At 45.4% G+C, this 13,498-nt stretch overlaps 1 protein-coding gene across 1 annotated transcript; it reads right to left on the minus strand.

Annotated features, from left to right (window-relative positions):
- Nucleotides 1-103: 103 nt before the first annotated feature.
- On the minus strand, nt 104-13,294 carry LOC119263619 (collagen alpha-3(VI) chain-like). The gene is made up of 16 exons (XM_037539306.1): nt 12,833-13,294; nt 11,958-12,558; nt 11,191-11,787; nt 9,589-10,188; nt 8,821-9,417; nt 8,054-8,653; nt 7,220-7,819; nt 6,455-7,051; nt 5,688-6,287; nt 4,854-5,453; nt 4,087-4,683; nt 3,320-3,919; nt 2,486-3,085; nt 1,719-2,315; nt 952-1,551; nt 104-717 (listed from the first exon to the last, which is right to left on the minus strand). The coding sequence occupies exons 1-16, from the start codon at nt 13,292-13,294 to the stop codon at nt 104-106; spliced, it is 9,462 nt and encodes a 3,153-aa protein (XP_037395203.1).
- Between the last annotated feature and the right edge of the window lie 204 nt (nt 13,295-13,498).

Consider the following 13,498-nt stretch of genomic DNA (forward strand, 5'->3'; position numbering starts at 1 on the left):
GGACATAGAGAAATTTCTTTCATTGCCTATTTTATAGTCTGGCTTCAATTAAGAAAAAAAAACCCAAACCTATAGTTAGGTTAATCGTATTAAAATAATTCTTTCACGCAGTCATACCAGTAGGAGTTGGTGATGCCGGAGTGATGGGAACAGAAACAGCCTCTACAGTGTTGACAAGCTGCTCTTGGACATTTGGGAGCTCAGTGAAATCTGACACAGACAGAGCGTATTTAGGCTCATGTGAAATCTTCTGCAGTTCTCTGCTGTCGGAGCCTTGTGATCCTATTGTGAATATCAAGACTCCCAGATCTTTCAGAGCAGAGGCCGGGACATCAACATTGTCAAATGATCTTGCGCCACTCAGAAGGATCAGTATTTGTGGCACACCCTCTAGTCGTCTGCTGCCTGAGGAGGCAGTGAAGACATTGTCTCTAACGTACTGGAGAGCCGCCCCCATGTTCAGGGGTCTTCCTCCTTTGTGCCTCAGAACACTAACCGTGTCCACTATGTCATCCTTTCTTGTGTACGTGTTTAGATAGAAATGTGTCTCAGGATCTCTGCTGAACTGGACTACAGAAACACGGTCTTTGTCCTCAGCCACATTCAACTTCTCCATCACTCTTAGCACAAAGTCCTTCATCGCAGGGAACCCACTGCGTGTGCCATCTGACCCATCCAGCAGGAAAACAACATCTCTCCTTTGTGCTTCAGGCTCAACTACAGAAATTGAGGTTGAAAAGGCAGAGCACTGTAAACAAGCTCACAATACTATTTTCCTCTTTGCACTGATCATAAAAAGAGTAGCCTTTCATTACATCACCATGATTTGCATTCTACATACATTTTCATTTCTGGACTTCTCTATATACCAGGGAGAATTTGGAACAGCTTTGAAGAAAATCAGGCCCGTAAAAGACTGAGTGACATGGATTAATACTCGGTTTGTCTTACCTATCTGGGTTGGAGAGACAGTTTTGGTCTCTTCGCGTACGGTGTTAATTCTGGAGAAAAGCTGCTCTTGGACAGTGGGGAGATTAGCAAAGTCTGTCACTGAGAGTGCAGAACTAGGGTCATATGAGATCTTCTGCAATTCTCTACTATCGGAGCCCCTTGATCCTACGGCGAAGGTCAAGACTCCAAGCTCCTTCAGGGAAGAGGCTGGCATGTCAATGTTATCAAACGACCTTCCGCCACTCAACAAAATCAGTAACTGAGGCACACCCTCTAGACGTCTGCTTCCGGAAGAGGCAGTGAAGACGTTGTCTCTCACATACTGGAGAGCTGCTCCTGTATTGAGGGGTCGCCCCCCTCTGTGCCGTAGACCTCTAACAGTGTTGAGAACGCTCTCCTTTGTTGTGTACGTGTTAAGATAGAAATGGGCCTCTGGCTCTCTGCTGAACTGGACTACCGACACACGGTCTCTCCTGTCTGACACGTTCAACCTGTCCACCATTCTTTGCACAAAGTCACGCATTGCAGGGAAAGAATCCCTAGTGCCATCTGAACCATCCAAAAGGAACACTACATCTCTCCTGGTCATTCTTCTTTCCGCTACAGGTAGTGAAAAACAAAACAAAAGTCAAATAAACCTTCACTGCTTGTTTTTCAAAATCACCTGACTCACTTAATAGAAACTCTGAATGCACAAATTGACCTATCGTTCTCCCCGCAAATGGCTGTGCGGGCAACCTGAAAATATCTGTGACAATCTGTCTTACCTATGACTGTAGGTTTCACCGGCGTCACATATGAAACTGTGCTTGCGAGAGTGGACAAAAACTGCTGCTGGACAGAGGGAAGGTCAGAGATCTCAGAAATAGACTGAGCATATGAAGGATCACTGACAATTCTCTGAATCTCTCTGCTCGAATTCCTGGTGCCAACACCAAGAATCAAGACCCCACTTTCTTTCAAAGCAGAGGCAGGTGTATCAACATTATCGTTTGACCTTGATCCACTGAGCAAAATGAGAATCTGAGGGACACCCTGTTGACTTCTACTGCCAGCAGAGGAAGTGAAGACATTGTCTCTCACATACTGAAGAGCTGACCCAGTGTTGAGGGGTCTGCCACCTCTGTGCCTTAGAGTCTTGATGGTGTCGAGGACGTCTGTCTCTTCCGAGTAAGTATTTAGATAGAAATGGGTCTCAGGATCTCTACTGTACTGCACCACTGAAACACGGTCCCTGTTCTCCTCAACGTTGAGTTTTTCAACTACTTTTTGTACAAAGTCAAGCATGGCTGGGAATCCATTCCTAGTGCCATCTGAACCATCCAGCAGGAAGACAACATCCTTTCTGCTGATGTCAAATTCAACTGGAAAGAGAACAATGCCATTTGTTAACATGCATCAATTTGAGGTCTAAAGGACATAGAGAAATTTCTTTCATTGCCTATTTTATAGTCTGGCTTTTTATTAAGAAAAAAAAAACCCAAACCTATAGTTAGGTTAATCGTATTAAAATAATTCTTTCACGCAGTCATACCAGTAGGAGTTGGTGATGCCGGAGTGATGGGAACAGAAACAGCCTCTACAGTGTTGACAAGCTGCTCTTGGACATTTGGGAGCTCAGTGAAATCTGACACAGACAGAGCGTATTTAGGCTCATGTGAAATCTTCTGCAGTTCTCTGCTGTCGGAGCCTCGTGATCCTATTGTGAATATCAAGACTCCCAGATCTTTCAGAGCAGAGGCCGGGACATCAACATTGTCAAATGACCTTGCGCCACTCAGAAGGATCAGTATTTGTGGCACACCCTCTAGTCGTCTGCTGCCTGAGGAGGCAGTGAAGACATTGTCTCTAACGTACTGGAGAGCCGCCCCCGTGTTCAGGGGTCTTCCTCCTTTGTGCCTCAGAACACTAACCGTGTCCACTATGTCATCCTTTCTTGTGTACGTGTTTAGATAGAAATGTGTCTCAGGATCTCTGCTGAACTGGACTACAGAAACACGGTCTTTGTCCTCAGCCACATTCAACTTCTCCATCACTCTTAGCACAAAGTCCTTCATCGCAGGGAACCCACTGCGTGTGCCATCTGACCCATCCAGCAGGAAAACAACATCTCTCCTTTGTGCTTCAGGCTCAACTACAGAAATTGAGGTTGAAAAGGCAGAGCACTGTAAACAAGCTCACAATACTATTTTCCTCTTTGCACTGATCATAAAAAGAGTAGCCTTTCATTACATCACCATGATTTGCATGCTACATACATTTTCATTTCTGGACTTCTCTATATACCAGGGAGAATTTGGAACAGCTTTGAAGAAAATCAGGCCCGTAAAAGACTGAGTGACATGGATTAATACTCGGTTTGTCTTACCTATCTGGGTTGGAGAGACAGTTTTGGTCTCTTCGCGTACGGTGTTAATTCTGGAGAAAAGCTGCTCTTGGACAGTGGGGAGATTAGCAAAGTCTGTCACTGAGAGTGCAGAACTAGGGTCATATGAGATCTTCTGCAATTCTCTACTATCGGAGCCCCTTGATCCTACGGCGAAGGTCAAGACTCCAAGCTCCTTCAGGGAAGAGGCTGGCATGTCAATGTTATCAAACGACCTTCCGCCACTCAACAAAATCAGTAACTGAGGCACACCCTCTAGACGTCTGCTTCCGGAAGAGGCAGTGAAGACGTTGTCTCTCACATACTGGAGAGCTGCTCCTGTATTGAGGGGTCGCCCCCCTCTGTGCCGTAGACCTCTAACAGTGTTAAGAACGCTCTCCTTTGTTGTGTACGTGTTAAGATAGAAATGGGCTTCTGGCTCTCTGCTGAACTGGACTACAGACACACGGTCTCTCCTGTCTGACACGTTCAACCTGTCCACCATTCTTTGCACAAAGTCACGCATTGCAGGGAAAGAATCCCTAGTGCCATCTGAACCATCCAAAAGGAACACTACATCTCTCCTGGTCATTCTTCTTTCCGCTACAGGTAGTGAAAAACAAAACAAAAGTCAAATAAACCTTCACTGCTTGTTTTTCAAAATCACCTGACTCACTTAATAGAAACTCTGAATGCACAAATTGACCTATCGTTCTCCCCGCAAATGGCTGTGCGGGCAACCTGAAAATATCTGTGACAATCTGTCTTACCTATGACTGTAGGTTTCACCGGCGTCACATATGAAACTGTGCTTGCGAGAGTGGACAAAAACTGCTGCTGGACAGAGGGAAGGTCAGAGATCTCAGAAATAGACTGAGCATATGAAGGATCACTGACAATTCTCTGAATCTCTCTGCTCGAATTCCTGGTGCCAACACCAAGAATCAAGACCCCACTTTCTTTCAAAGCAGAGGCAGGTGTATCAACATTATCGTTTGACCTTGATCCACTGAGCAAAATGAGAATCTGAGGGACACCCTGTTGACTTCTACTGCCAGCAGAGGAAGTGAAGACATTGTCTCTCACATACTGAAGAGCTGACCCAGTGTTGAGGGGTCTGCCACCTCTGTGCCTTAGAGTCTTGATGGTGTCGAGGACGTCTGTCTCTTCCGAGTAAGTATTTAGATAGAAATGGGTCTCAGGATCTCTACTGTACTGCACCACTGAAACACGGTCCCTGTTCTCCTCAACGTTGAGTTTTTCAACTACTTTTTGTACAAAGTCAAGCATGGCTGGGAATCCATTCCTAGTGCCATCTGAACCATCCAGCAGGAAGACAACATCCTTTCTGCTGATGTCAAATTCAACTGGAAAGAGAACAATGCCATTTGTTAACATGCATCAATTTGAGGTCTAAAGGACATAGAGAAATTTCTTTCATTGCCTATTTTATAGTCTGGCTTTTTATTAAGAAAAAAAAAACCCAAACCTATAGTTAGGTTAATCGTATTAAAATAATTCTTTCACGCAGTCATACCAGTAGGAGTTGGTGATGCCGGAGTGATGGGAACAGAAACAGCCTCCACAGTGTTGACAAGCTGCTCTTGGACATTTGGGAGCTCAGTGAAATCTGACACAGACAGAGCGTATTTAGGCTCATGTGAAATCTTCTGCAGTTCTCTGCTGTCGGAGCCTCGTGATCCTATTGTGAATATCAAGACTCCCAGATCTTTCAGAGCAGAGGCCGGGACATCAACATTGTCAAATGACCTTGCGCCACTCAGAAGGATCAGTATTTGTGGCACACCCTCTAGTCGTCTGCTGCCTGAGGAGGCAGTGAAGACATTGTCTCTAACGTACTGGAGAGCCACCCCCGTGTTCAGGGGTCTTCCTCCTTTGTGCCTCAGAACACTAACCGTGTCCACTATGTCATCCTTTCTTGTGTACGTGTTTAGATAGAAATGTGTCTCAGGATCTCTGCTGAACTGGACTACAGAAACACGGTCTTTGTCCTCAGCCACATTCAACTTCTCCATCACTCTTAGCACAAAGTCCTTCATCGCAGGGAACCCACTGCGTGTGCCATCTGACCCATCCAGCAGGAAAACAACATCTCTCCTTTGTGCTTCAGGCTCAACTACAGAAATTGAGGTTGAAAAGGCAGAGCACTGTAAACAAGCTCACAATACTATTGTCCTCTTTGCACTGATCATAAAAAGAGTAGCCTTTCATTACATCACCATGATTTGCATGCTACATACATTTTCATTTCTGGACTTCTCTATATACCAGGGAGAATTTGGAACAGCTTTGAAGAAAATCAGGCCCGTAAAAGACTGAGTGACATGGATTAATACTCGGTTTGTCTTACCTATCTGGGTTGGAGAGACAGTTTTGGTCTCTTCGCGTACGGTGTTAATTCTGGAGAAAAGCTGCTCTTGGACAGTGGGGAGATTAGCAAAGTCTGTCACTGAGAGTGCAGAACTAGGGTCATATGAAATCTTCTGCAATTCTCTACTATCGGAGCCCCTTGATCCTACGGCGAAGGTCAAGACTCCAAGCTCCTTCAGGGAAGAGGCTGGCATGTCAATGTTATCAAACGACCTTCCGCCACTCAAGAAAAACAGTAACTGAGGCACACCCTCTAGACGTCTGCTTCCGGAAGAGGCAGTGAAGACGTTGTCTCTCACATACTGGAGAGCTGCTCCTGTATTGAGGGGTCGCCCCCCTCTGTGCCGTAGACCTCTAACAGTGTTAAGAACGCTCTCCTTTGTTGTGTACGTGTTAAGATAGAAATGGGCTTCTGGCTCTCTGCTGAACTGGACTACTGACACACGGTCTCTCCTGTCTGACACGTTCAACCTGTCCACCATTCTTTGCACAAAGTCACGCATTGCAGGGAAAGAATCCCTAGTGCCATCTGAACCATCCAAAAGGAACACTACATCTCTCCTGGTCATTCTTCTTTCCGCTACAGGTAGTGAAAAACAAAACAAAAGTCAAATAAACCTTCACTGCTTGTTTTTCAAAATCACCTGACTCACTTAATAGAAACTCTGAATGCACAAATTGACCTATCGTTCTCCCCGCAAATGGCTGTGCGGGCAACCTGAAAATATCTGTGACAATCTGTCTTACCTATGACTGTAGGTTTCACCGGCGTCACATATGAAACTGTGCTTGCGAGAGTGGACAAAAACTGCTGCTGGACAGAGGGAAGGTCAGAGATCTCAGAAATAGACTGAGCATATGAAGGATCACTGACAATTCTCTGAATCTCTCTGCTCGAATTCCTGGTGCCAACACCAAGAATCAAGACCCCACTTTCTTTCAAAGCAGAGGCAGGTGTATCAACATTATCGTTTGACCTTGATCCACTGAGCAAAATGAGAATCTGAGGGACACCCTGTTGACTTCTACTGCCAGCAGAGGAAGTGAAGACATTGTCTCTCACATACTGAAGAGCTGACCCAGTGTTGAGGGGTCTGCCACCTCTGTGCCTTAGAGTCTTGATGGTGTCGAGGACGTCTGTCTCTTCCGAGTAAGTATTTAGATAGAAATGGGTCTCAGGATCTCTACTGTACTGCACCACTGAAACACGGTCCCTGTTCTCCTCAACGTTGAGTTTTTCAACTACTTTTTGTACAAAGTCAAGCATGGCTGGGAATCCATTCCTAGTGCCATCTGAACCATCCAGCAGGAAGACAACATCCTTTCTGCTGATGTCAAATTCAACTGGAAAGAGAACAATGCCATTTGTTAACATGCATCAATTTGAGGTCTAAAGGACATAGAGAAATTTCTTTCATTGCCTATTTTATAGTCTGGCTTTTATTAAGAAAAAAAAACCCAAACCTATAGTTAGGTTAATCGTATTAAAATAATTCTTTCACGCAGTCATACCAGTAGGAGTTGGTGATGCCGGAGTGATGGGAACAGAAACAGCCTCTACAGTGTTGACAAGCTGCTCTTGGACATTTGGGAGCTCAGTGAAATCTGACACAGACAGAGCGTATTTAGGCTCATGTGAAATCTTCTGCAGTTCTCTGCTGTCGGAGCCTCGTGATCCTATTGTGAATATCAAGACTCCCAGATCTTTCAGAGCAGAGGCCGGGACATCAACATTGTCAAATGACCTTGCGCCACTCAGAAGGATCAGTATTTGTGGCACACCCTCTAGTCGTCTGCTGCCTGAGGAGGCAGTGAAGACATTGTCTCTAACGTACTGGAGAGCCGCCCCCGTGTTCAGGGGTCTTCCTCCTTTGTGCCTCAGAACACTAACCGTGTCCACTATGTCATCCTTTCTTGTGTACGTGTTTAGATAGAAATGTGTCTCAGGATCTCTGCTGAACTGGACTACAGAAACACGGTCTTTGTCCTCAGCCACATTCAACTTCTCCATCACTCTTAGCACAAAGTCCTTCATCGCAGGGAACCCACTGCGTGTGCCATCTGACCCATCCAGCAGGAAAACAACATCTCTCCTTTGTGCTTCAGGCTCAACTACAGAAATTGAGGTTGAAAAGGCAGAGCACTGTAAACAAGCTCACAATACTATTGTCCTCTTTGCACTGATCATAAAAAGAGTAGCCTTTCATTACATCACCATGATTTGCATGCTACATACATTTTCATTTCTGGACTTCTCTATATACCAGGGAGAATTTGGAACAGCTTTGAAGAAAATCAGGCCCGTAAAAGACTGAGTGACATGGATTAATACTCGGTTTGTCTTACCTATCTGGGTTGGAGAGACAGTTTTGGTCTCTTCGCGTACGGTGTTAATTCTGGAGAAAAGCTGCTCTTGGACAGTGGGGAGATTAGCAAAGTCTGTCACTGAGAGTGCAGAACTAGGGTCATATGAGATCTTCTGCAATTCTCTACTATCGGAGCCCCTTGATCCTACGGCGAAGGTCAAGACTCCAAGCTCCTTCAGGGAAGAGGCTGGCATGTCAATGTTATCAAACGACCTTCCGCCACTCAACAAAATCAGTAACTGAGGCACACCCTCTAGACGTCTGCTTCCGGAAGAGGCAGTGAAGACGTTGTCTCTCACATACTGGAGAGCTGCTCCTGTATTGAGGGGTCGCCCCCCTCTGTGCCGTAGACCTCTAACAGTGTTGAGAACGCTCTCCTTTGTTGTGTACGTGTTAAGATAGAAATGGGCTTCTGGCTCTCTGCTGAATTGGACTACCGACACACGGTCTCTCCTGTCTGACACGTTCAACCTGTCCACCATTCTTTGCACAAAGTCACGCATTGCAGGGAAAGAATCCCTAGTGCCATCTGAACCATCCAAAAGGAACACTACATCTCTCCTGGTCATTCTTCTTTCCGCTACAGGTAGTGAAAAACAAAACAAAAGTCAAATAAACCTTCACTGCTTGTTTTTCAAAATCACCTGACTCACTTAATAGAAACTCTGAATGCACAAATTGACCTATCGTTCTCCCCGCAAATGGCTGTGCGGGCAACCTGAAAATATCTGTGACAATCTGTCTTACCTATGACTGTAGGTTTCACCGGCGTCACATATGAAACTGTGCTTGCGAGAGTGGACAAAAACTGCTGCTGGACAGAGGGAAGGTCAGAGATCTCAGAAATAGACTGAGCATATGAAGGATCACTGACAATTCTCTGAATCTCTCTGCTCGAATTCCTGGTGCCAACACCAAGAATCAAGACCCCACTTTCTTTCAAAGCAGAGGCAGGTGTATCAACATTATCGTTTGACCTTGATCCACTGAGCAAAATGAGAATCTGAGGGACACCCTGTTGACTTCTACTGCCAGCAGAGGAAGTGAAGACATTGTCTCTCACATACTGAAGAGCTGACCCAGTGTTGAGGGGTCTGCCACCTCTGTGCCTTAGAGTCTTGATGGTGTCGAGGACGTCTGTCTCTTCCGAGTAAGTATTTAGATAGAAATGGGTCTCAGGATCTCTACTGTACTGCACCACTGAAACACGGTCCCTGTTCTCCTCAACGTTGAGTTTTTCAACTACTTTTTGTACAAAGTCAAGCATGGCTGGGAATCCATTCCTAGTGCCATCTGAACCATCCAGCAGGAAGACAACATCCTTTCTGCTGATGTCAAATTCAACTGGAAAGAGAACAATGCCATTTGTTAACATGCATCAATTTGAGGTCTAAAGGGACATAGAGAAATTTCTTTCATTGCCTATTTTATAGTCTGGCTTTTTATTAAGAAAAAAAAAACCCAAACCTATAGTTAGGTTAATCGTATTAAAATAATTCTTTCACGCAGTCATACCAGTAGGAGTTGGTGATGCCGGAGTGATGGGAACAGAAACAGCCTCTACAGTGTTGACAAGCTGCTCTTGGACATTTGGGAGCTCAGTGAAATCTGACACAGACAGAGCGTATTTAGGCTCATGTGAAATCTTCTGCAGTTCTCTGCTGTCGGAGCCTCGTGATCCTATTGTGAATATCAAGACTCCCAGATCTTTCAGAGCAGAGGCCGGGACATCAACATTGTCAAATGACCTTGCGCCACTCAGAAGGATCAGTATTTGTGGCACACCCTCTAGTCGTCTGCTGCCTGAGGAGGCAGTGAAGACATTGTCTCTAACGTACTGGAGAGCCGCCCCCGTGTTCAGGGGTCTTCCTCCTTTGTGCCTCAGAACACTAACCGTGTCCACTATGTCATCCTTTCTTGTGTACGTGTTTAGATAGAAATGTGTCTCAGGATCTCTGCTGAACTGGACTACAGAAACACGGTCTTTGTCCTCAGCCACATTCAACTTCTCCATCACTCTTAGCACAAAGTCCTTCATCGCAGGGAACCCACTGCGTGTGCCATCTGACCCATCCAGCAGGAAAACAACATCTCTCCTTTGTGCTTCAGGCTCAACTACAGAAATTGAGGTTGAAAAGGCAGAGCACTGTAAACAAGCTCACAATACTATTTTCCTCTTTGCACTGATCATAAAAAGAGTAGCCTTTCATTACATCACCATGATTTGCATGCTACATACATTTTCATTTCTGGACTTCTCTATATACCAGGGAGAATTTGGAACAGCTTTGAAGAAAATCAGGCCCGTAAAAGACTGAGTGACATGGATTAATACTCGGTTTGTCTTACCTATCTGGGTTGGAGAGACAGTTTTGGTCTCTTCGCGTACGGTGTTAATTCTGGAGAAAAGCTGCTCTTGGACAGTGGGGAGATTAGCAAAGTCTGTCACTGAGAGTGCAGAACTAGGGTCATATGAGATCTTCTGCAATTCTCTACTATCGGAGCCCCTTGATCCTACGGCGAAGGTCAAGACTCCAAGCTCCTTCAGGGAAGAGGCTGGCATGTCAATGTTATCAAACGACCTTCCGCCACTCAACAAAATCAGTAACTGAGGCACACCCTCTAGACGTCTGCTTCCGGAAGAGGCAGTGAAGACGTTGTCTCTCACATACTGGAGAGCTGCTCCTGTATTGAGGGGTCGCCCCCCTCTGTGCCGTAGACCTCTAACAGTGTTGAGAACGCTCTCCTTTGTTGTGTACGTGTTAAGATAGAAATGGGCCTTCTGGCTCTCTGCTGAACTGGACTACCGACACACGGTCTCTCCTGTCTGACACGTTCAACCTGTCCACCATTCTTTGCACAAAGTCACGCATTGCAGGGAAAGAATCCCTAGTGCCATCTGAACCATCCAAAAGGAACACTACATCTCTCCTGGTCATTCTTCTTTCCGCTACAGGTAGTGAAAAACAAAACAAAAGTCAAATAAACCTTCACTGCTTGTTTTTCAAAATCACCTGACTCACTTAATAGAAACTCTGAATGCACAAATTGACCTATCGTTCTCCCCGCAAATGGCTGTGCGGGCAACCTGAAAATATCTGTGACAATCTGTCTTACCTATGACTGTAGGTTTCACCGGCGTCACATATGAAACTGTGCTTGCGAGAGTGGACAAAAACTGCTGCTGGACAGAGGGAAGGTCAGAGATCTCAGAAATAGACTGAGCATATGAAGGATCACTGACAATTCTCTGAATCTCTCTGCTCGAATTCCTGGTGCCAACACCAAGAATCAAGACCCCACTTTCTTTCAAAGCAGAGGCAGGTGTATCAACATTATCGTTTGACCTTGATCCACTGAGCAAAATGAGAATCTGAGGGACACCCTGTTGACTTCTACTGCCAGCAGAGGAAGTGAAGACATTGTCTCTCACATACTGAAGAGCTGACCCAGTGTTGAGGGGTCTGCCACCTCTGTGCCTTAGAGTCTTGATGGTGTCGAGGACGTCTGTCTCTTCCGAGTAAGTATTTAGATAGAAATGGGTCTCAGGATCTCTACTGTACTGCACCACTGAAACACGGTCCCTGTTCTCCTCAACGTTGAGTTTTTCAACTACTTTTTGTACAAAGTCAAGCATGGCTGGGAATCCATTCCTAGTGCCATCTGAACCATCCAGCAGGAAGACAACATCCTTTCTGCTGATGTCAAATTCAACTGGAAAGAGAACAATGCCATTTGTTAACATGCATCAATTTGAGGTCTAAAGGACATAGAGAAATTTCTTTCATTGCCTATTTTATAGTCTGGCTTTTTATTAAGAAAAAAAAAACCCAAACCTATAGTTAGGTTAATCGTATTAAAATAATTCTTTCACGCAGTCATACCAGTAGGAGTTGGTGATGCCGGAGTGATGGGAACAGAAACAGCCTCTACAGTGTTGACAAGCTGCTCTTGGACATTTGGGAGCTCAGTGAAATCTGACACAGACAGAGCGTATTTAGGCTCATGTGAAATCTTCTGCAGTTCTCTGCTGTCGGAGCCTCGTGATCCTATTGTGAATATCAAGACTCCCAGATCTTTCAGAGCAGAGGCCGGGACATCAACATTGTCAAATGACCTTGCGCCACTCAGAAGGATCAGTATTTGTGGCACACCCTCTAGTCGTCTGCTGCCTGAGGAGGCAGTGAAGACATTGTCTCTAACGTACTGGAGAGCCGCCCCCGTGTTCAGGGGTCTTCCTCCTTTGTGCCTCAGAACACTAACCGTGTCCACTATGTCATCCTTTCTTGTGTACGTGTTTAGATAGAAATGTGTCTCAGGATCTCTGCTGAACTGGACTACAGAAACACGGTCTTTGTCCTCAGCCACATTCAACTTCTCCATCACTCTTAGCACAAAGTCCTTCATTCGCAGGGAACCCACTGCGTGTGCCATCTGACCCATCCAGCAGGAAAACAACATCTCTCCTTTGTGCTTCAGGCTCAACTACAGAAATTGAGGTTGAAAAGGCAGAGCACTGTAAACAAGCTCACAATACTATTTTCCTCTTTGCACTGATCATAAAAAGAGTAGCCTTTCATTACATCACCATGATTTGCATGCTACATACATTTTCATTTCTGGACTTCTCTATATACCAGGGAGAATTTGGAACAGCTTTGAAGAAAATCAGGCCCGTAAAAGACTGAGTGACATGGATTAATACTCGGTTTGTCTTACCTATCTGTGTTGGAGAGACAGTTTTGGTCTCTTCGCGTACGGTGTTAATTCTGGAGAAAAGCTGCTCTTGGACAGTGGGGAGATTAGCAAAGTCTGTCACTGAGAGTGCAGAACTAGGGTCATATGAGATCTTCTGCAATTCTCTACTATCGGAGCCCCTTGATCCTACGGCGAAGGTCAAGACTCCAAGCTCCTTCAGGGAAGAGGCTGGCATGTCAATGTTATCAAACGACCTTCCGCCACTCAACAAAATCAGTAACTGAGGCACACCCTCTAGACGTCTGCTTCCGGAAGAGGCAGTGAAGACGTTGTCTCTCACATACTGGAGAGCTGCTCCTGTATTGAGGGGTCGCCCCCCTCTGTGCCGTAGACCTCTAACAGTGTTGAGAACGCTCTCCTTTGTTGTGTACGTGTTAAGATAGAAATGGGCTTCTGGCTCTCTGCTGAATTGGACTACCGACACACGGTCTCTCCTGTCTGACACGTTCAACCTGTCCACCATTCTTTGCACAAAGTCACGCATTGCAGGGAAAGAATCCCTAGTGCCATCTGAACCATCCAAAAGGAACACTACATCTCTCCTGGTCATTCTTCTTTCCGCTACAGGTAGTGAAAAACAAAACAAAAGTCAAATAAACCTTCACTGCTTGTTTTTCAAAATCACCTGACTCACTTAATAGAAACTCTGAATGCACAAATTGACCTA

Source organism: Pygocentrus nattereri, chromosome 6 (assembly GCF_015220715.1).
Source record: "Pygocentrus nattereri isolate fPygNat1 chromosome 6, fPygNat1.pri, whole genome shotgun sequence".
Taxonomy (NCBI): Eukaryota; Metazoa; Chordata; class Actinopteri; order Characiformes; family Serrasalmidae; genus Pygocentrus; species Pygocentrus nattereri.

Excerpts from the sequence above, each read along its gene's own strand:
- LOC119263619 (XM_037539306.1), bottom strand. The coding sequence starts at position 13,294 with ATGGTGGACAGGTTGAACGTGTCAGACAGGAGAGACCGTGTGTCGGTA. Across the intron at positions 2,316-2,485 it reads GGCATCACCAACTCCTACTG|TTGAATTTGACATCAGCAGA; the intron begins GTATGACTGCGT and ends TTCTCTTTCCAG. Across the intron at positions 718-951 it reads TGTCTCTCCAACCCAGATAG|TTGAGCCTGAAGCACAAAGG; the intron begins GTAAGACAAACC and ends CAATTTCTGTAG.